We start from the raw sequence: 22,034 nt of genomic DNA, 5'->3' as shown, positions 1-22,034 counted from the left end.
CAGACTCCATCTCTCGCGCTACTTCCACGGGGAGACCCAGACCAGGGATCAGAGCAGCCGTCATCACTTCCTCCACCTTCCCCACCCCCATAGTCGCCTTCTCTGGTGATCGCTCCTCACTCGCGCTTCCCGCCGCACCGCAGGTAGCCCCCAGCGAGATGCCCTCTGGCTGGGAACGCCGCCGTGGGACTCCCAAGGAGCGCGGTCGCCAACAGGCACAACAGCTGACTGAGCGGTGGTGTGAACAGGTCAGGTAGGCCTGTGGGGGGATTGGGGGTGAGAACTTTGGATTTGGCACAGAATGTATGACGGCCATTTCACTTAAGGAGGTATTTTCGGATGTTTCTCGTGACAAGTGTTCTAATGGAGTTTTCATAGTTAGGCTGCTTCTCAAAATGCGGCCAGTTTCTTAAGAAATGTTTGCCAAGGGCGCTCCTACCAGTGGCCGACTGTCCGTTGCAATCAGGTTGGCTATCGCTGATTCTTTTGTTTTAGTCACTAATTGCTCGTAGTTTTTGATCATTACATTTTTTGTTTGGCCAGCGGTGAGTGGGGCTGTCATCCAGGCAGCCGGACTGCCAGACTGCACCTCCACGCAGCTCCGTGGCTAAAATGGGTTTGTAAACCCAGTGCCTCAATGAAAGGCAAAGAAAGACTTCTCCACATTCCCTCTCAGTAGCTACTTTGGGCTGGTGACAGGGAAATTTGCATTATCAGTAAAGTTGGCCCATACCCAAATCGCGGACACATAGCACCATAATTCCTATTTTCAAAAAGGGACAACTCAATAACCCTAGTTACTACAGTCTTTTGGCTGTGCTTGATCACACAGCTAAAATCTTCACGAGAATTCTGCTTAACAACCTAAATACTTGGATCGGGGAAAATAAAATCATACCCATCAACCAAACTGGATTAAAAAAAAAAAAAATACCTGAACCTTAGATAACATTTTAACGTTAGTTGCACTGATCCAGTTAGCTTGGAAAACCCATGAGCAAACAGTTTTGTGTCGTTTATAGATTTTTGCTCTGCATTCGACACTGTTAGCAGAGATCGGCTGTGGAAAACACTTTTTTAGTGGTGTATCCGGAGAGGACTGTTGAAGATAATCACAGCGCTTTATTCCAACACAAGGGTCCAGATTAGACTGAACAGAGAGGGGGCAGTTACAAACTGCATCCCTACCGCCAATGGACTAAAGCAGGGGTGCCTGTAGGCTGCAATACCTTTTCAATCTTTATTTAGCCGACTTGGCACTAGCGCTTAGATTTATAACAACACATCCACCTAAGCTGGGCCCAGTCACTATACAATGGCTGGGCAATGCAGATGACTTGGCTTTAATTGACTGCACTCAATGGGTCCTGGGCATCCAAGCCCAATTACATTTACTTGGGGCATACGCTACCTGAAACAAGCTTAAGATAAACACTTTGAAAACTAAAATCATGTCTTTTTGTCCAGGAAAAACGTGTCCATATAAAAAGGTTATTTTTATTTATTATTAATGTGATTTAGTTTAAATTATAAACTTTACACATAATACATACTTCATATAATCCAACATATTTCAATACATTCAAACAATGAAGATAACATAATAAAAACCCATTAATAAAAAGGAGAATAAACAACCAAAAGCAACCAAATAAGCCGTTAATAATTATAATCACTAGTGGCTTATTAGCACATAATGCCTCCCTTCAATTCTTTCAACATTACAAACCATATGTCGTCAATACTTAACTAAAAGGTGATTGCTCTTTAATTGTGTCTACTAATATTATGTATACATATAAAATAGATATGTTGAAAAAACATAACTCTTCCATGACTCCTACCCAGCCTTGCTCTAGAACATACTGTTAATCAGAGTGCCAGTTCGTCATATTGCTATGCCCAGCTTGGTTTCGATCTTCAGCCAAATGTTATAAAGGTTATTATTGGGCACTTTATGGCCACTCCATAATAGACCACTACAAATATCTGGGTATAAATATCGACAAGAAACTGGAATGCACAGTTAATAAACCCACAAGTCTAGCTATTGCAAAAGTTGGGAGCACTTAAAAGCCACTCTTACAGACACTGGGGCCATGCGCTCGCTGCTGTGCTAAAGGGTTATTGTGCTAACATTCTCCCTATAAATCACATATGGAGCTGAAATATGGGCCACCAAACATAGCAAGAAGTTTGAAGGCACAGCAAACTAAAGTCTTGAATCATTTCTCACACTTCCTCCGAACGCCGCAATTGACTATGCTTACTTGGAATACAATCTCCATTCTATTAGCTCTACCCCGATTAAAAAGCGTGCTATCTTGGAAGCGCATAAACACAAACCCTGACTCGTTATTCGTGGTCGTGACTCAAGATTACCAATTCTGTCTTTCTTAAAAGTACCATTATTGATGATATACTTGAAACGGCCCATGAATGGAACCCCCACATGGGCTCTCTTATGGCCATAACCAATTACATATCTTTAAATACATTGAATATAAATTTTATTAAAAGAAAATGATCTAATTTTATGACACAGCAAATACTTTGATGAACATCGCAACTAGAATAAATAGTGGGAATCTTGGTCAGAACATGCTTGACTTTCTCTGTATATTTCCGCTTTTCCTAGCAACTCAATTCTGTGGAAATATATTAGAATAAAATTTAACATGGCAGAGACACTTGAAATCATGCAAGGCAGATCAAATATTCTCTGGAGAAATTGAACATGCAGATTATGTGGAAACAAAGTCCTTGAATCAGTTATGTATTGTCAAAGTCTAACACTATAACACAAGAAATGTCATCTGGCCTAGGGAGCACCTTTTTTTAGATGATAACGAAGTAGAATGTATTTGGGACCTCTATCTCGGTGGTGATGATTTTAACTTGATTTATCACTTACCTACATAGTGGATTTTTTATAAAGAAGAGGAAAATTAATGTCACTCGGAGTTAGCCATTAACATTCTTTAAACATCAATACATAACACGGTTTAAAAAACAAAATCCTTTTTTTTAAAAATGGTCTACCATGAATTTTAATTCCCTCCTTAGCCAAATACATAAATAACATTATTTAAAAACCATAAAATCCTTAAGAACGGTCTACCATAGATTGTGAGTCCCTCCTTAACAAAATTTCAGACATCAGCTATGATATAAATTTCGAATCGTTAAAATTCATAAATAAATGCATAGCACTCGTGATATCCCCAATTCCCAACTTAACAAAATGGTTTTCAAACCACATTGTTCTCAAGCAAAGCAAAACAGAGCATATCAACAACAAATGTAAAATGTTCTCATCATATCCTAGTCCACAGGAACATTTTTTGTGCCCCCCCACCCAAGATATTCTCGGTAGCAATGGCAACATATTTAAGTGGACCATTAGTATAACTTTTCTATGCTCCAGAGATCTCAAGGAGCTTACAGCACCTTTCTCACTGTCGTTTTGGGATGAGGCCACATAAAATGCCATTGATGATAGAGAAGATATATGATTCATCATACAAGCAAGTTCTAGTTTCGTTGTCTCATCCCGAAGAATAGTCATCAATTCAGACAGACAATGTATTTGACCAAATTCAATACCCCACTTATTTGTCAAATTATTGATTTATTCATAGAGCACTGTACACCAAGGCGCTGTTCAATGGAACAACAGAATACAATTATACAATTATAATTATACCATGAGAACTTTTTCTTTCACTGGCTACGAAAACATTTCCTGCACCGTATTTAGTCTAATCGGGTTAGGGATATCAAATTTCTTAGCTTTGAGATAAAATCCCAAAAACGTGCACTCTGCAAGAACTGCAATACTTTTTACACCAGGTTCTGCTTGCAAAGCGTCTCCTGGTGCACTGGGACAGATTCCTGCTATATTTCTCAAACATGTATTCTGCACCACATCCAATCTACTGCAGTTGGAGCAGCCCCATATTTCACAACCCTAGAGTACAGAAGCGTGGATTTTTATTTCCAGAGAACCCTTAGACATTTGTCCATTCTCGTACCACCATATTTATAATAAAAACGGTTCAGACCTCTAAGACCTGCTTGAATTCGTATTAGTGTCCTATTAATATGGTGGGGCCAAGTACCACTCCGGTGAAACTAAATTCCTAGGTAATTATATTCGTTCACCACTGACATTATTTATTGCCCATACGAACTTCTTCTTTTAATTTCCAAATTTAACTATGTGTGTCTTTTCCCGGTTCAATTCCAGGCTGTGCTCGTTAAAAAACAAAAGCGTGCAATTTAGTGACTCTTGAAGGCCACTGTCTGTTAAATCAATGAAAGCTGTATCATCAGCATACATGAATACGCCATATTTTTCCCCACTGATAACAGGAGGATGTGTCCGAGGTGGTGAATTATATGGATCAAAATCCGATAAAAATAGAATATATAATAGTGGGGGAAGGGAACAGCTTTGCCTAACCCCTTTATTGGTGATAATCTTCCTTGAATAACTTGCTGCACTGGGACATCTTACAACCGCTGAGGTTTCTGCACATATAACCTGGATTAACTGAAGCAAACCCACCGGAACTCCCAATTTATTCAGCTTCTTCCACAAAATTGCTGTGTATAAGGAGTCAAATGCAGGAAAGCAATATATAAAAGAACTATTATATGATTTTTGCTGCCGATTGATTTTCCTTTACAACTTTTCTTCATTATTCATTTTTTTGTATTATTAAATATGTACAAAACAACATGTATATGACATATTAATTAAAAAATAGAAACCATACTGACGCACTGATACTGACATTTATACGCAGGGCACTTCGATGCACGACCTCTGTGCACAGGTGTGTTAGTTTGCCTAACCATGGAATTAGATGTTATTACAAAGAGTGATACTGCAATTGACAGGTACTAGAAAAGACGTCCAGTTGTTAATCATTAAGTTAAGGCTCCATAAAACCAAATGTACTTAGATGTCTTCACTGAACCTTATATGACTTGCCTTACATTACAGCTTTGTTCTCGCCAGTAGCCCTAGGAGTGCCCAACACACTATTCCAGCCTTTGGTAGGACATTTGATGTTACCACAGGGCAGTGGCGTCGCCAGGAATCAAATTTAGGAGGGCACAGAGGGGTCAAAGACAAAAGTAGGGGGGCACAGACAAAAGTAGGGGGAGAACATGGTCACTGCTCGTCTTAGGTAGGGGGCAGAAGGGGGGCACAGGGAATCACAGGGGCAGGCCTGGCCCCCCATGCCCCACCCTAGCGATGCCACTGCCGCAGGGCAATGCCCCCTTCCCTGTGCCACCCCTGTATGGCCCCCAGGAGATGCCTTGCCCTACTTTCTGGCCATGCTGCGGCTGTGCTTTCTGCAATAGTCATTGTCCTTCCTTTATACCTTCATTGAGCCAGTGTGGACTATGTCCACCCAAAAGGCCCGAGCCATTCTAGGAAAAACTCGCCCCAGTACCAGGCACGCCCCATGGTCCAACATAATGAAAAAAGTGATGCTTTCAGTGTTGGTAATTGCTCACATCAAAGCCCACTCTGGAGCCAGTCAGTCAGGTAAGGACCCAGATCATGGAATCACGTCAGAAGTCGTGGCCATCTTGATTTGCCTTCTCGGATGGAGGACAGCCCATCCCTCTTTGTGTTCTTCCAGGATCTGCCCTCTGCCGGCCTCCTGTCACATATTTGTAAGCCTGGTCTATCTGGAACATGTGTGGCGTGTGCAGGGTCCTGGGCATTTAAATGTTTCTGATATTATCCTCTTCAACCACATGTGATCAGCATAAGCCTCTCTCATTCGGTTGCGCACCAGTCCTCCCTGAAAAGGGTCCTTGCTGCCACTTCTCCTTTAGACATTTCTATGGCAATGCAACTGTTATGTTTTTGGCAGACAGTGACCTGGCACGTGACACTGACTGAACGTTGTGTCTGAAGGCCGGTGAAGTTCCCAGGAAAAGGTGCATAGCCGCAAAACTGACTAGATCCGTTCCAAGTGCAAGGCTTTCCTCCTGGAAATCCCAACAATGATGGCCAACACCGTCATGGGTCACCACCCAAAGTCATTTCCTAAAAGTGTTAAGAATCTTAAGAGTGTATGGCAGCTAAAGGATGGCGGTCAAAATGTGCGCAGTCACTAAGGTGGCAACCCAGTGTGCAGGCCCAGTGGGCTACACTGGATTGCTAGCCTAGTGTGCCCTTTAACTAACCTAGCTTAAGGAAACCCAAAACACAGGGTGCAGTGAAAGATAACGATTAGACAAAAGGCAAGCGAAAGAGACAGACAGAGCCCCCAATAAAAGTATGTGCTGACTTCTGATGTGAGAGTGTAATGCACAGGTGCCGTTTATTGGGGGTCACCAGGTGGGGGCCTTGTCGCTAGGGAGTGGGACCCAATGCTCGCTCTCCACGTTTCGATGGATACTTAAATCCAAGTCGTTCAATTGAAGTATCTTCAGACTACACATCCCAGAATGCAGTCGGTGATTACACGTGCGCCCAGGATGGAAGCTTTTTGTCCCCAATGACATGAAGTTATCCGGTAACACTATTATTACACATGAAGCTTGCCTCCCGACTTTTGGGGTCACACTACTCGCAGGTTCCCTGTACACAAATTTGTATTTGCAGCACTTGGAAACACCGGTGGGATGTCAGCGCTATATACATTGTTTTAGCTAATCCCATTTGAAAGGTTGAATTAACACAACATTATTATTTGTGGGATGCAAGGACAAGGCTTCAAACTTGTTTTTGGAGGCCACAAAACATGGGTTTTGCCAAATTCGACCTTTATGACGTCTGCCCAGTAAATGCATTTCACAAGCTAAGCCTCAAAAGAAAGCAGTTACTATCTAGGTGCAGGGGCGTTGCTGGGGGGGGGGGCTAAAGGGGCTATAGCCCCTGATCTTTTGGTTGTAGCCCCGGATAGAATCTCAGGAGCTACAGCCAAAAGACTAGCTAGCCCCCAGTCCCGACAGTTCCAACATCAGCTTAGCCCCGGGTCTTTTCCAGACCTAGCACCTCCCCTGTCTAGGTGGGTTTTGTGCAGCTAAATCAGAGGACTTGCCAGGGTGGCTGATGCCGTGTGTGAGCCGGCTGTGCACACTGACAGCTGCTAGGCTATCGCTGGCTGTCTCTGCCACCCTGGAGCTGTCAGTAAACGCTCTCGTGTTAGCCACTCACCATCGTGTCTTTCCGCTTCTTTAAGAAACTTTCGAACAGCAGGTCTTTCTCTCCCGTGGCCATAGCGCGGTTCTCGGGGTCGAGTCAAGCCTGAAGGCACCCCATCTGTGGGTGCGCTGGGAAACGCAACAGGTGCACTTCCTCATTCCCGCTCAGCCCCCTCGCCCCTCCCACTGAAGCCCTGGCGTCTCAGGCAGGTCACGAGAGAGGCTGCATGCGCTGGTGTCGGGACGAGAAAGCCACACACTGCACCTCCCTGTTCCTATGCAGAGCGCCCGGCTGCACGGCGATGAGCCTCTGAAAGCCGGGACACAGCGGCATGCCAGCTTATGCACGGGAGCGCACACCCGCCGCTCTACACAGCTTCACCGATCTGCCTCAAAAAGTAGACGAGGGAGGAGTTACGCCTGAAGGGGAAGCTCCCACCCGGAGCAGGGCAAGCTGAAGGGGTGTCAGGGCCGGCTGAAGGGGCAGCCAGGCGCTGAAACACTAAGAGGGTCAGACAGAGGTGGGGAACAGAAATCAGAGACGTAAACTCAGCTTTGCTGCCTTCCTACACCCTGGAACAGCAGTGGTCGAAGTGAACGAAAAGAAGTAGTGGAACTATGTTCCCTGCTGGCCTGCACCCACTCCCCACAAACCCCATCACCATTTCCCCTCCCACACAAAATACACCCACCCCCAAACACTTCCACCTGCTGTTTAATGGAACGTTCAGTGCAGTGCACTGAAAGTGCAAATTTCAACTTCTTCCTACACATTTATTTTATAACGAAACCATTCCGGAACGGTTTCTTTTTAAAATAAAATTATAGGAGCTGTAAAAGGTAATTTAAAAAAAGTAGAGGAGCACCGCTCATGCTCACTTCGACCACTGTGGAACAGCACGGACATTTCAAATCATTTGGGCAGTTTATGTTGATAACTTTCCTAGACATTCTAGATAATGTTTGCAGCTTTGAATTGCACCCAATGCAAAGTATGGCAACTTGCAAGTAATGTGTGTGGCCAAAATAAAGTTTATTTATTAATACAGCCTTTTAAAGGTGCATGAATCCTCAGCTTGAGCTCACTTTCCAAGACACGACCAGGAACATTGTGCTGCCTGCACGAGGTAGCAGGGGAGAGGAAACCGCATTACTGAACACAAGGTAAGCCCTGAAGGGCTTCTGCCTTACTTTGTTGAAATTTGGATCGAGTGTGTTGGGCCGGCGAGCACTGCATTGTATTACTTGTTCTGATTGGCTTTGCTTTTTGTGAAGCTGCGCTCCCCACCTCTCTCCATGTTTGATTGCCAGCATCAACCTCGCTTTGCCCAGTTGGGCTGTGCGTTGCTTTGGCCATCCTCCACCTTCTATGATGGCCATTGCATCGCCTGAGCACCGGAGTGCTCGGATGTCTGACCTACCTCCATCCTGATTGGCCATCCACTCCAACATCGGGGCCAATCACAAGCTGGCAGACGAGCGCCAGCCTAGGTCAGTAAGGCCTCCTGTCTGGCCATGTCTGGAGATGGAGGGAGGCCCTCTCCTGTCCCTGCCGCCGCTCCAGCAACATACCCACAGCCCATGTTGTACAATGACTAAACTTGCAGTTCTTTTGTGCTTGGTAACCATGAGCTATCTGCCTCAACTCTTCACCGGTAAGCACCCCGGATCTGAACTACAACCCTCTGCCTGGTTGTCTCTGACTCTTAGCTCCCTCTCCTCCTAGCCTAAGTACAAACACTTAGTAAGTGCACTGCCTTGAACTCATTGACTGCTTGTTTTCCACTGCTTGTTGGTGCCTCCTCAAAACTCCTCTCTAAGTTGCTTTACATCTGTGCATCCTCCATTCTGGGCTGCATTTGTACTTTTTGGGGAAATTTGAAACTCTGTGTGCCTAAAGCACTCGGCTACTAGGCCGCCTGGTGAATTATCTTGTGCATTGTGCAGCTCTGCATCTTACCCTCTCTCAGCCACCTCAATGGCACTCTCCATCTCCCCATCCATTCCAACTGTTACTCTATCACCTATCCCTCCTCTCTCACGATGCCTCTAAGAAAAAAGCAAAAAGATCTCTTGGCCTCTTGTAGAGGAGCAGGTGGTTGCCTCTTCTCTAGTCTCCCCCCCACCACTGTCTTATTGGAGTAGCAGATGAAGAGCTTGGGAACCCATGCACGAGTGTATGCAACATGTCCATACCGCGTCAATTGTATGAAAGAAGTTATGCTCTCCGACAGCCATTCAGAAGATACCCCATGTTGAGACAGTGGAGGGAAGTCACCAAGAAGGATGCCAACTGCCAAAGTGCCAAAATGTAGATAGGGGCATTATGGATGAACACTAAGTAAAAGTCTGATGACAACAGAATGATGTCATGAAGAAGATATATAAACCTATGTTGAAACAATATGAAAATACTGAAGAGTGATGATGTTACTGAAGCATGAAGAGAAAATTGTACCTAACAATGAAGTAATTGTGCAAATGAGAAGACGAAGTAACTTGCTGACCAATCATTGTAAATACACTGTAACGCAAGGTAGAAAATGCATATAGGAGCTTGCTAAAAAGAGGTATATACATAACGTTTAGGACAGCCATCGGAAGAATCAACACAGCTACCTCAAAATACGAGCCTAGGATTGCATATTGAAGAATTAATGAAGAAGCTGTTTTGTGTGCAGAATAAGGGAATGTATTGGCATGAAGTTGAGGAAGCTATTTCGAGAGATGGGTGCAAGGCACAAAGCGAGTTGAATGAATAGACCACGTACAGAAGACATATTTCTACTAAGATTAGGAGAGATAAAAACATTTGCAAATGTGAAGTGTTGGACAAATACGAAGGCAAAAGCCTATACGAGGTGGAGTGAGCACATTTCTAAAGGCCAGAAGGGGTATGGACACCCTGTTTAATAAAATCAAATAACAGTAATTGAGAGGCTAAAATGGACCACATTGTGTTCTCCTGACAAGTGGTGAAGAACTCAAAACAAAGACTATTCATTAGAGCTTGAGTAAAGATAGTGGTGTGCTCACACTCCCTCGAATGTCCCAGAAAAGTGAGCAGACTACGAGGTCAACTACAAATGATAAATCTTGGCTAAGGATCAGGTAGATGAAATAAAATTGACTAATTGGGAAAACAAGAGAAGTTGACGCAGCTTGAACACCTAGTTTTCGTTCTGTTCATGTGCTTCTTAAGGAGAAGAAAGTCCAAGGTTGAATAGGATTGCCAATAAATCAAAAGGCCTGCCACGCACTTTCATACACTTCACATCACAAAGGCCCAATGAACTAAGACTAGCATCTGCCCCAAGCCTGTCCACAGCCTTCCTCGCCGATCGCCTATTCACTATGCCCGTTTTCACTCCATTGTCCTTCTGACCGCACGAGCTGTGCTCCTAGTTCAAGTCGTAACTTCCAGCCACAGTAAGACATTCCTTTGAACTACGTTACTGAACTATTTCTCCCTCTCCCGTGATAACACCCTCGCATCACGACTGCTTCATATTGTTGTGGTCTCGGTACTGTTCTCTGACCAGCGCTCGTAAGCGCTCTGTTTCCAAATGCCATACTCTGTATTTTGCATGCATGTTGCCTCGGAGCACTGACCACCCCACTCCGCCTCACAAATGTTATGCACGCACATATCTACTTGCCACCCTTGCTCGCTACCATTTTCAACCTGGAGCTATCCCTTTGGTAACTTGTCTAATCACTATTTCTGCATCCGTACATGCCTATATGTTGCACTAAAATGAACATTTATCTTCTGAGTCGCTACAGCTTTATACTGTACATTCCATTGTTACTGCATTTCTTAAGTGCCTGCATGATGACCCAGCTTGCTTCTGCATTGGACCTCTGCGTACGGTTTAAAACTGCCTAACTATCACTGCTGCATATGTTTACCCATTACCTCTGCTGGTATGGCATTCAGCCCCTGAGCTGGTTACTATCCTATTGCCCTATTCTAATACCGCACTGTGTACAGTGTATTCAAAACTGTCACTGAACTGTCGTGTGCATATAGCTGTGCACACACCCCGCCTACAACTAATGTGTATCACTGCATGGCACCTGCTATATTGAGGTACTGACATTGCTGTACACCTGTTATATCGCATCTCCTTGAAGTCCTTGGCTCTCACACACAAATGCCTCCACAACCAAGCCCCTCGCTACCTGGCAAACAGATTCTCTTTCCACAACTCCACCAGACCTCGCAGAGCGGCCCAAGCCAACTGCCTTGTCATCCCGCGTTTCAATCTCCAAAGATCAGGTGGAACCAGCTTCCCCATCCTGGCAGCCAAACTTTGGAACTCACTCCCCAATGACCTTAGAGCAGAACCTTCCTTCCTGAAATTCAAACACCTTACCAAAGCTTGGCTATCCGCCCAAGACAGCTAACACCAGCTTACTGCCCTTCTTGCACTTTGACCTACTCTGCATCCATTATTAACTATCCTGTAAATCACTGCCTTATCTATATTCGCTTGAATGTATATTTTGTAAATTTTGTAAATCTTCTTGTAATACTCCTGTAATACTCTGTCACATGCCTTGTCATGCCTTCATCTTGTTGTAACTAAGTTAAGCGCCCGGTTGCCCCTGGGCCTGGTGCGCTATAGAAATAAATAAAATACAAATACAAATATGGCACACCTACACTAGGTACTGACCTTATCATCTCGCTGCATGAAACTGCACTGTTTCAGACCTGCATGTTATCATATTATGTATACTATCAGACATGCTGCTCATTCCTGATGCTTAAGTAGCTCATATGCCCAATCGAATCACTCGTACTGCCTCACTCGTGCGTGTTACTGAGATATTATTGTTACTGAGATGTTATTGTTACTAAGATGTTTTGCCACCCTATGTTAACATGAGTTGGCCCAGGTGCCCAGCCACCCTACCGGTATTACCTACTACCATTGTAACACTATAACCTATCCTTCAGGTGCCTTGTTGCCAGGCCTACCGATTTGTTTAACTGTCTGATATATATGTACTCACATGCACGGCTTTACTCTGACCCCTCTATGGGAAAATGCTAACCTTAATAACCTTGCTCTACCTGATGGCATATACCTTACCCACAGGCCCCAGAAGCCAGGCTCACTTGTCTAAGCTCTCACTAGGACCTATAACTGACGCTAGTCTGACCACACTGACTAAGTCAGATATGTATAACGCCACTCCTGGCCGATACATACATTCTAGTTACAGCTCCTCTGAGACAGCTACCTTTGTATCGCTACCATGCACCATACTTAACAGAAACCTTAGACTCCATGCTAGACTAACCAAACTGCTTGAACCGCTCTGAAGGTCTCTTCCCCCCCACCAACCTCAAAAATTAACTATCAGCAGAATAGGAAACCGAGCCATACTAAGTTGCCATTGCCACCCCGCACGCCCAATTCAGATGCCTGCCCAACTATTAATAACAAGCCTAAGCCACCTAGCACATCTACTACTAAACCCCTCCAAGTTAAAGCTGTAATTAAGACCCCACCCATCAATGGAGCACTCCTGAATGTGAGATCGCTCGTCGCCCATGCCCTTGACATAGCGACCTAATCACAGAAGGCAACCTTGACTTTCTCATGATTACTGAGACATGGCTACGTAATGCCGCAGGAACTTCGCTTATGCTAGCCATCCCTGACGGCTACACGATAGTCAGACAAGACTGAGAGGGTGCAAGAGGTGGCGGTATCGCCATTATTTCCAAAATGAGCCTCTCACTCAGACTAGTCCCTACTCAATTGTTTCAATCATGCGAAACCCTATCTGCCAAACTCCAGATAAATAATTCTTAATCACGTACTATTCATTTACTATATGGACCTCTAGGCACCTCCGAAGAGATCTCCATAACCTACTCACTAACAACCTCAAACCATGTTCTCATTTACTCCTTCTTGGGGACTTTAACTTAGGTTTCCAAGACATTACGGATACTAATGCCTTAGTGGTAGCCAATACGATTCACGCACTAGGCCTGACTCAAAAAGTTAACAATCCCACTCATTTGAAGGGGAGAATGCTAGACTGGGTAGCAGACTATAACTGTTTAGCCACTATCTCTTCCATAATGCCCTTACCCTAGACAGACCATTCACTGGTGTCCTTCAACTTAGCCACCTACAGACCCACTCCCATGGCCCCTCTACTAGCGCCACCATGCTTAACCAGAAATAAAAAGTGCATTACTGTAGAGAAAGTTATCCCAGCTATATTACCTACCCTCAATGCACTACCAGAAAATCTAAATCCCAGTACCTTAGTGCATGAATTCAATAATATTATGCTCTCTACACTAGATAAACTGGCACCTCTCAAACTCAGATCAAATAAACTTAAAGCTCATCTAAACAAATGGTTTACACCACAGCTAAGAGACCTACGTATCCTGAAAAGAAAAAGTGAACCCACTCGGAGGCTCTGCCCTTCAATTTATAATAAAGCTAAATTAACCTCTCTCTCTCTGCGCTATACAAAAAAGAAGTCTGCCAGGCAAAACGCAACTCGTATGACGATCGCATAGCCAAATCCAATTCTAGTATGAAAGAGCTTTTTTCCATACTAAAAGAACTTGAGTCTCCAATCGCCATACAGGACACCTGCACCAAGGACAAATCCTTGGTGTACAGATATCCAACAGACCATAGCAAATAAAATTACCACACTCCAAAATAAAACTCAGCTAAAAAAAGAAACTCTGAAAATTCAGGATCCACCTAAAATGCCCCACACTAATAATCCTTTGGCGCATAACAACACTTTTCCCTTCACCAAAATGTCTACCCTGGAAGTAGAAAAAATTATCCTCTCGCCAAAACCTTCCAATTGTAAAGGTGACATCTGCCCAGCAGCCCAGCACAACTAATAAAAGACGTCGCCAGAGAACTATCTCCCTTTATCACCAAATTGATTAACGCCTCCTTTGCCTCAGGCACCATCCCTGCCAACCTCAAACAGTCCTGGGTGCTCCCCCTCCTCAAAAAGCAGGCCTTAGATCCCCTCATCCCTACCAATTACTGCCCTATTACCACGGTACCGTTTCTTCTTAAAGGATAGTTCCGGGACTTTTTTTTTATTGTCCCTACGGGTCGGCCATGTGTTTGTAAGCATAAATCGGTATATCGTAGGAAACTTTCCTATGGACCTTACCCGACTTTTCGCCCATTATCGCACTCGAAATCAGCCTCCATTTTGTGATAATCCTATCATTTCGCCCCATCGACCTGGCTCACCTGCCTTTGCGGCACTAAATCAAATCCCCCGCCCCTGAGCCTGACATCAGCAGACGCGTACTGCCCATTTCAAGCACGTCTCGTGTCAACAATCGCTGCGCCTCAGCTATTGACGTGTTGCCATGGAAATGGCAGGACGCCTCTTTCCCCAATAAGTATAAACAGACCGTTTCACAACATACAGCAGCAAATTTTCGATTCCATTCCTCTCTCTGTGTTACTTTGAGTATTCTGTGACTCGTTTCAGTGCTCTGGTCAGCTACCTTCGCCGCTTGTAGCCCGTGTGAACACCTGTACCATCTCTGTAAATTATTTTACTATCTTTACCGCACAATGGCCACAATAATGCCGTATATGTACGAGCCCGAGTACACCGAGGAGGAACTACTGGAAAGGCAAGCACGCGAAAACGATGGGGATTCGGACGGCAGTTGGGAGGACCAGTCAACGGATGAAGAGCCTGGACCATGTCGCATGGACGGCGTCTCCACCTGGTGCACGTGCAATCGGTGCGAGCTAATGCCAACTGAGGAGGAGAACTGCTGCTGCCGTGAAAATTCCGGGTGCTTGGCCTACATTTCGGAAAGCGAGCAAAGTCTGCAGGAAGGCGAGCAAAGTCCGCAATGCATCACCGAGCTGCCAGAGTTCAGGGAAGCCTGCCTCTCACGGACAGTGTTGAGGATGATGATGGTGCTTATGCACGAACTTCGTGGCACTGTTCGTCCGCGTAATCCGAGTAACGAGTAAGTATACTCTGTTTGTGATGTCAGTGATGCCACCACTATTTCATGGTCGTCTCCCACATATAAAATTACATTTACATATCATTCGAACGCATGTAAATTGGTTCCATATAGTGCATTTTCTAGATATAATTTTTTTCTAAGAAAAATGACATGTGTTACCTGAATCGACATTGATAAGAAAGTTTGGTCAGTTTAATACAGTTTGCATCTTTTTTTTTCACAGGTGGTACAGGCTGGTGGCCTATCGTTGCTTCACTTGGTGACTTCACGGGAGGCTCGGACACCGCGTTCGGAGAGTAATACCTGCCTGTGCGGTACTTGCCATTAGACAACATTTCCCCAGTGACAGTGGACAATACCGCGGATTTTCCCTCGATGTGCTGCAACCTCAACTTTACAATGTGTAATGTTTATTATTTATGTTTAACTAAAATAAAGCCCAACATATATTTTAACAATGGTTGTTTTGATTTTTTAAATGAATCTAGTGTATATTCTCCTGGGAGGGTGAGGTATTTATAAACTCACCCCCCTGCCTTCCATGTAGTAGATCCTGCAGCCATCCTCTTACATTCAGTTAGATGGCCTCTCCTTGGTGAGGCCCTGCGGCAAACGGGTCTTGTCTGCACGACCACCGCCCCGATCCACCCCCCCCGCCCTATCAAAGGCAGTTCGCACCAGGGTACTTGCGCTGCTGGCAAGTGGAGCTGTCAGGGAGCGATAAAGGCCAAGAGGTGCCAAAGACCATGTACACTTCAAAGTGGTCTATAGAGCATGGGTTGTTGTTCCCATGTGTACCTCCAGACCCCGTGTCTCCTGCCAAGCATCCCCCCTCACGCTGGACGCCCCCCTGCAATCCACATAAGTGTGTCTCCATTCACGAGTCTTCCTGTGTCTTGTCTGCACGACCACCGCCCCGATCCACCCCCCCCGCCCTCTCAAAGGCAGTTCGCACCAGGGTACTTGCACTGCTGGCAAGTGGAGCTGTCAGGGAGCGATAAAGGCCAAGAGGTGCCAAAGACCATGTACACTTCAAAGTGGTCTATAGAGCATGGGTTGTTGTTCCCATGTCTACCTCCAGACCCCGTGTCTCCTGCCAAGCATCCCCCCTCACGCTGGACGCCCCCCTGCAATCCGCATAATGCCACGACATATACACGTCATTCATTCACAAACACACCCCTGTTTCGAATTCTTTATAACCCACTTCATATTTCTAATGAGAACTTCTTTGCGCTTTGCTAGTCAACCCGTGAAGGTGCTGGTTATCTGCTCTTCGTCTCTGAACTTCCGTGACCACTTTGAGCAAACTCGTCAGTTTGCAACCTGTGAACTGCTCCCTGTTCTACGACAAGAAACTACTCTGATCCCTGCATCTAACTGTTTGTTCGTCAAGGTAAGTCCATGTACCATAATCATTTTGCGTCCAATTTTTTAATTTATATCTATTTGCTAGTAGTCATCAAATTGCATCCATGTTTTCTTTTCGTTCACGACAGTACATGCAAGGAACTAGTCACATGTTCTGAGTTTAGTCAAATTACTTTTTCTATTTTTTGAAAGTTATTGAAATACTTATCCGCATGTGAATAACGTGTATAGTTCCAAGAACCAAAACGGACCTTGCATTGAACCTTTTATGTGTCATTTAATGTTTTAACACATTGGTATTCATAGAGAATTGTTGATCTTTACTTTTCAGAACTTTCCATAATGCCTGCCTGTTCCATTGGCGGTTGCCCTTCGAAGACCCATAACAAATCTGAAGGTACTATAATGCATGTTTTCCCTAAGACAATAGATCAGATAAGAGAATGGGTCCGATATTGCGGATATCCAGCCTCTGAGCTAGAAAGTAGAGTCCTAGAAGTCTTTGCGGACAAGAGGGGTGATCGATACCGCATCTGCAGCAGGCACTTTAGCCCAGACATGTACTCCACATCATTGCTAATTAAGAAGAAAACACCGCGAGCGAGGCGAAAATTGCTCTCAACCGCTATTCCCACTCTATTCGTCCACATCCCTCCACTGGTGAGTCAAGTTTACGTATTTGTCTCTCGGCCTTGCGGTAGTGTGTAGCATTAGCTAACAATAATTTCCCCATTTATGTATCCACTCAATATGAAGGCGGAAGATTCTCCATCCGTGTCGTTATTGCAGTCATCAGCCACTTCAAGCGCCTATCGGGTAATCTTACTTAGCTATTCTGACACTGACTTGTTTTAGGCATGTAAATCAATAGTTTTAATTGATCGTGTAATTATTTTACCTAATGGTACACCACAGTACTCGTCCTCTAGTCTTTGTTTTCAGTTATAATTATTGTTATCCAAAATAATGCAAGTACTGTCTTTCAGGGAGATGCTGAGGAGTCCAACGCATTGACGACCACCGTAGATGTCACTCAGATGCTCGAGGTACGTTTCCGGACAGTTCCATCGATGGAGATCATCAGATCTTGCATTCTTGTAGCGTGATTGTTACACACAATGTTTCTTTCGTTTTTAGCCATTGGTATGTCCTTCTGTCGTCGCCCTCCTATGTGTCTTCTTTTTTCAATATTGTGTTCATTACTAATGAAAGTCCTATGTTTCAGGGAGTCGATGGAGCATTAGTCCAAGAAGAAGGGGGAGCATGCAGTTACGGGTCGGCGCAACAGCTTGCAGAAGTGTGCACCGCAGTTACAGCGTCCCTTGATGTTCTTATGCATTTCGAGGTATGGATACTGACAGATCAATCATGCGAGATCAAATGACGTGATTACATCCGCTATACTTCCTTCTTTATTAACGCAAGTACTATGTTTCAGGGAGCTGACGGAGCTTCTTCAACAAGAACATCACCCCTAGTAGTTGATGCAGATCTCTGGGTGGTGACACTTCCAACGATGGAGCAAATCAAATCATATTTAGATATCCATTATTTATTTTAGACAACTGATCATTTGTGCAGGTCTATTTAGATGAGCCGTTGACGCCTGCAGAAAGTTTATGTTCTTTTAAACAAAATAGAAAACCATACTAATGCAATTACTGTGTTTCAGGTAGTTGCTCAAGCGTCATCTTCAATAATATCATCAATGGAAGTCTATGCGGAGCCCGAGGTATGGATCTTGACAGTTCAATCTAACTAGATCAACAATGCGTGAACTATTGTCGTTTGAATGTTCTACACAATGCGTTCATTCGTGTTTTGCTATTGAGATGTACGTATGGGTATTGGTCCCCAAGTACATTTTGTGTTTTCAATATTATTATACATACTAATGAAAGTTCTATGTTTCAGGGAGTCGATGGAGCCTCAGTGAGTGATGGATGTGCTTATCATGAAAATATAGTCGTTGCAGCGCGAGAGGAAGTGGAGACATGCACACACGAGTCGGAGCAACAGCGTCCAGATGTTGAAGTTCGAGGCAAGAAAGTTTCAAAGAAAAGAAAGCAAAAGAAGGTTAGTGTCCTGTTCACTATATTATGTTGTCTTTCACTGTCAATAGTTCAATACTGTAAGTTGTGTTTAAACTGAACATCCCTTTTCTAATCTGTCCTCTAGTTGCGAGTGGGTGTAAGAACTAGATCTACACAGACAGTGAAGCGAACGAGAGATGTTGCTTGTCAAACCTTTTGGCAGGGACTTGAGACTGGAGATGCATCGTGCCAATGGGAAGAATATGAAGTGATTGACAACGGAGCTATACCACCACCAGCCATTGATAGTGAATGTCCTCCTGGTAGTTTGGATGCAGTCGGAGATCAATTCACAGAATCCACACCCGCAAAAAATAAGAGCGCGCGAAAGTTGAAGACATTGTTTTTTTCTCCCATCTCCGGACAAGGAACAGATGTTGCAATGGAAGAGAATGAAGTGGACGACAATGAAACACCATCAATATCACTCAGCATAGCGGAAGACGATATCAGAGATTGTACCTTTCATGCGAGTGACATGTCCTCAACGTTACAGGCCGAACCAGCTGGGATGCAGAGTGACAGTATAAGGAAAGAGGCCAAATTCATTGTATTCGATAGCTGTTTGATGGATATTATTATGATGATGAAATGTGGGCATTGGGTTGGTGGGGAAGTATGTGGGGAGCCATTGATTAATGTGACTCGTGCAATTCGAGGCACTAACCTTAAAATACATGCCACCTGTACACAATATCATCCGTTCGCATGGTCTGCACAACCCATGCTGGGGCAACTGCCAGCAGGCAATCTACTTTGTGCAGCGGCCGCACTTTTTAGTGGTTCAAGTTTTAAAAAGTTACAGTATTTCTTTCAGTTTGTGGGAATCCATTTCATTGCGAAAAGTCAGTTCTACAAATACCAAACCGATTATCTATTTCCAGCCATCAGCGAAGCTTGGAGAATGGAAAAAATGTCAATGGAAAGTACATTCGCGGGCAAACGCTTCAGGCTAGCCGGTGATGGACAGTGCGACAGCCCAGGATTTTCAGCCAAGTACTGCACCTACCACTTTCAGGACATGGAAAGTAAGAAAATTGTGAGTTCGGTGGTCGTGCAGGTGTCACAAAGTACATCCTCAGTGGCCATGGAGAAAGTTGGCTTTGTAGCATCATTGCAAGAACTACAATCGCGGGGAATGGTGATCGACCTGATAGCCACGGACAGACACGTTTCAATTGCCAAGACAATGAGAGAAGAGTACAAAAATATAAATCACCAATTTGACGTATGGCATCTTGCAAAAACAATCAATAAAAAATTGTCGGCTGCAGGAAAAAAAAAAGATATGCAAGGTATTTCACAGTGGTCCAAGTCAATCAGCAACCATCTTTGGTGGAGCTCAAAAACATGTGAAGGGTCGTTGGAAATTCTACTGGAAAAATGGCGGTCAGTAATGTTGCACTGTAGCAACGTACATCGATGGTCGACAAATGAGCATTTCCACAAATGTGAACATGGCCATTTGTCCACAGAGGAGGCACGGAAGAAGAAGTGGTTGATTCCTTCATCACCCACTCACAAGGCCATTGAAAAGATTGTATTTGATAAAACTATAACAAGAGATTTGAGGGGACTCACGGAATTCTGCCACACAGGAGATTTGGAGGTGTTCCACAATATGTGCCTAAAGTACAGGCCCAAAAGATTGCATTTTGGCATGGAAGGCATGATAAATCGGACTCTTCTAGCGGTCTTGGCACATAACCATAATGTTGGCCGTCAACAAAGTAGGACGACCGGAACTTTAGGGACGCTTCGCTACAATAAGGCCTTCACTAAAAGAAGTAAACAATGGGTGATCAAACCAGTGTTTGAGGATATGCAATATGAGTTTATTGAGAGACTTATCGTAGATGTCCTCGATAGGCACATACATGGAGTGGTGAACGAACCTATGCAGGGGACAACTGCATTGCCACCCAACATTGCCTCTGTTCCATGTCCACCTAAAGCAGAGCTCATTGAGAAATACACATCACGGTTTAAATGATTGTAATTTGATTGTCTGTTCTCTCGAGTCTCCTCATGTTGCAGGCCCATTGCAATTAAACCAAACAGTAATATAAATCATTTTTACAAAAATTATAGAATGTTTCCGTATTACAAACACATGGCCGACCCATAGGGACAATAAAAAAAAAGGCACGCAGACAAGATGCCCTTACACTAACTGCAGCTAACTAGAAATGTGTGCTTGCTCAAAGTGAAGGTCAGCTGCTTTGATGTTTTGCTCGGGTGGCGGAACGGCCCACGACCCAATATAAGGTTCTATTGTGATTTGACCTTGACAGGCCGGGACCATCCTGAAAGACTAAGAAAAGATAATGAATAAAATTTCAGAAACGAAACGATGAGCCACGTTCATTAGAAGAAGTAACGTCGGCAAAGAAGGAGTGGTGTTTCGGGTCTGCCCTACACAGAGACACAATGGAAAATGCAAATATAATGTAAGTAACTTTTGATGAGTTTATACCGCAATTTCATTACTATACAGTGGCTTTAAAGACGGGTTCAGTTGTACTTGTTCGTTCTATGTGGCATATTGTTTTCTACCGCGCACTATCTTGAGGAGAAACATCTGCTTTTACTGAAGCACCTCAAAACCTTCCTCTTTGCTTCTGCTTTCTCTCTCCCTCTCCCCTGCTACAACTGGTCCACTGTCTGCGACCTCGGTCCTGGGCCCTTCCACTCTCCACCTGCACTGCCTCCCTGTCAACCCCTGCACTGGGGGACTGTCTCAGTATCCTACAGCCCCCCCTTCCCAGCACTTGTTCTGCACTTACCTTGCACTTGCCACCAGCTGGCCCTATTTATTTATTATTTTATGCTACTTACCTTGTACTCCACTCCCCCCCCCCTCCCTGCCTCGCCACGCCTTTAAACACTTGTGTACACCCAGTAGCGCTGTCCTCGCTATGATTTTAATAAGGATCTGATGGTGAGACTAATTTCATTTTTTATGTTTTTAGGTACATCATTCACTACTGTCTGTGTCACGAGTACCAGACACCGGCGGACGGCTTCTACAGCCGCCAGTTGCTTCTCCGCGTGAACAACGTTACCACCCTGACCATTTTATGGGACGATCGCCAAGTACAAGTATGCCCTTACGCGGTACTAACGGTTAGATGCAACATACCTACCGTTGTGGTGGCCTAGTGCCTCGTTGTTGGAACAGCCATGCGATTATCAGTGCGACCGAAGAGCTTATTTTTATCGTAAACCAACACCCTGTGTACTGCACACGAACATCGCTTCCCTCAAGACGAACTAATTTGGATCGAGAGCAAAGAAAAATGCAAATCGCTGAATATTCTCTAAACATTTGATGTCCAATAAACGTACTTTGCCAAATGTACAATCTTGCCGTTTGCTTT

At 44.4% G+C, this 22,034-nt stretch overlaps 1 protein-coding gene across 9 annotated transcripts in view; it reads right to left on the bottom strand.

Annotated features, from left to right (window-relative positions):
• Positions 1–7,550, bottom strand: part of LOC138583059 (uncharacterized) — a 433,873-nt gene extending 426,323 nt beyond the window's left edge. For 4 of the 9 annotated variants that reach the window (XM_069654966.1, XM_069654967.1, XM_069654973.1 and 1 more), the window contains exon 1: positions 7,190–7,549. In XM_069654966.1, coding sequence (XP_069511067.1) covers positions 7,190–7,252 — 63 coding nt within the window. In that variant the 5' untranslated portion in view covers positions 7,253–7,549. Of the gene's footprint in view, positions 1–7,189 lie in introns of all 9 variants that reach the window. The other 5 variants (XM_069654968.1, XM_069654969.1, XM_069654970.1 and 2 more) reach the window with 2 other exon arrangements.
• Positions 7,551–22,034: the final 14,484 nt, after the last annotated feature.

This window comes from Ambystoma mexicanum, chromosome 3q (assembly GCF_040938575.1).
Source record: "Ambystoma mexicanum isolate Mex_15411 chromosome 3q, UKY_AmexF1_1, whole genome shotgun sequence".
Classification (NCBI taxonomy): Eukaryota; Metazoa; Chordata; class Amphibia; order Caudata; family Ambystomatidae; genus Ambystoma; species Ambystoma mexicanum.
The sequence above is the reverse complement of the archived record's forward strand: the minus strand, read 5'-3'. Positions and strand labels throughout refer to the sequence as shown.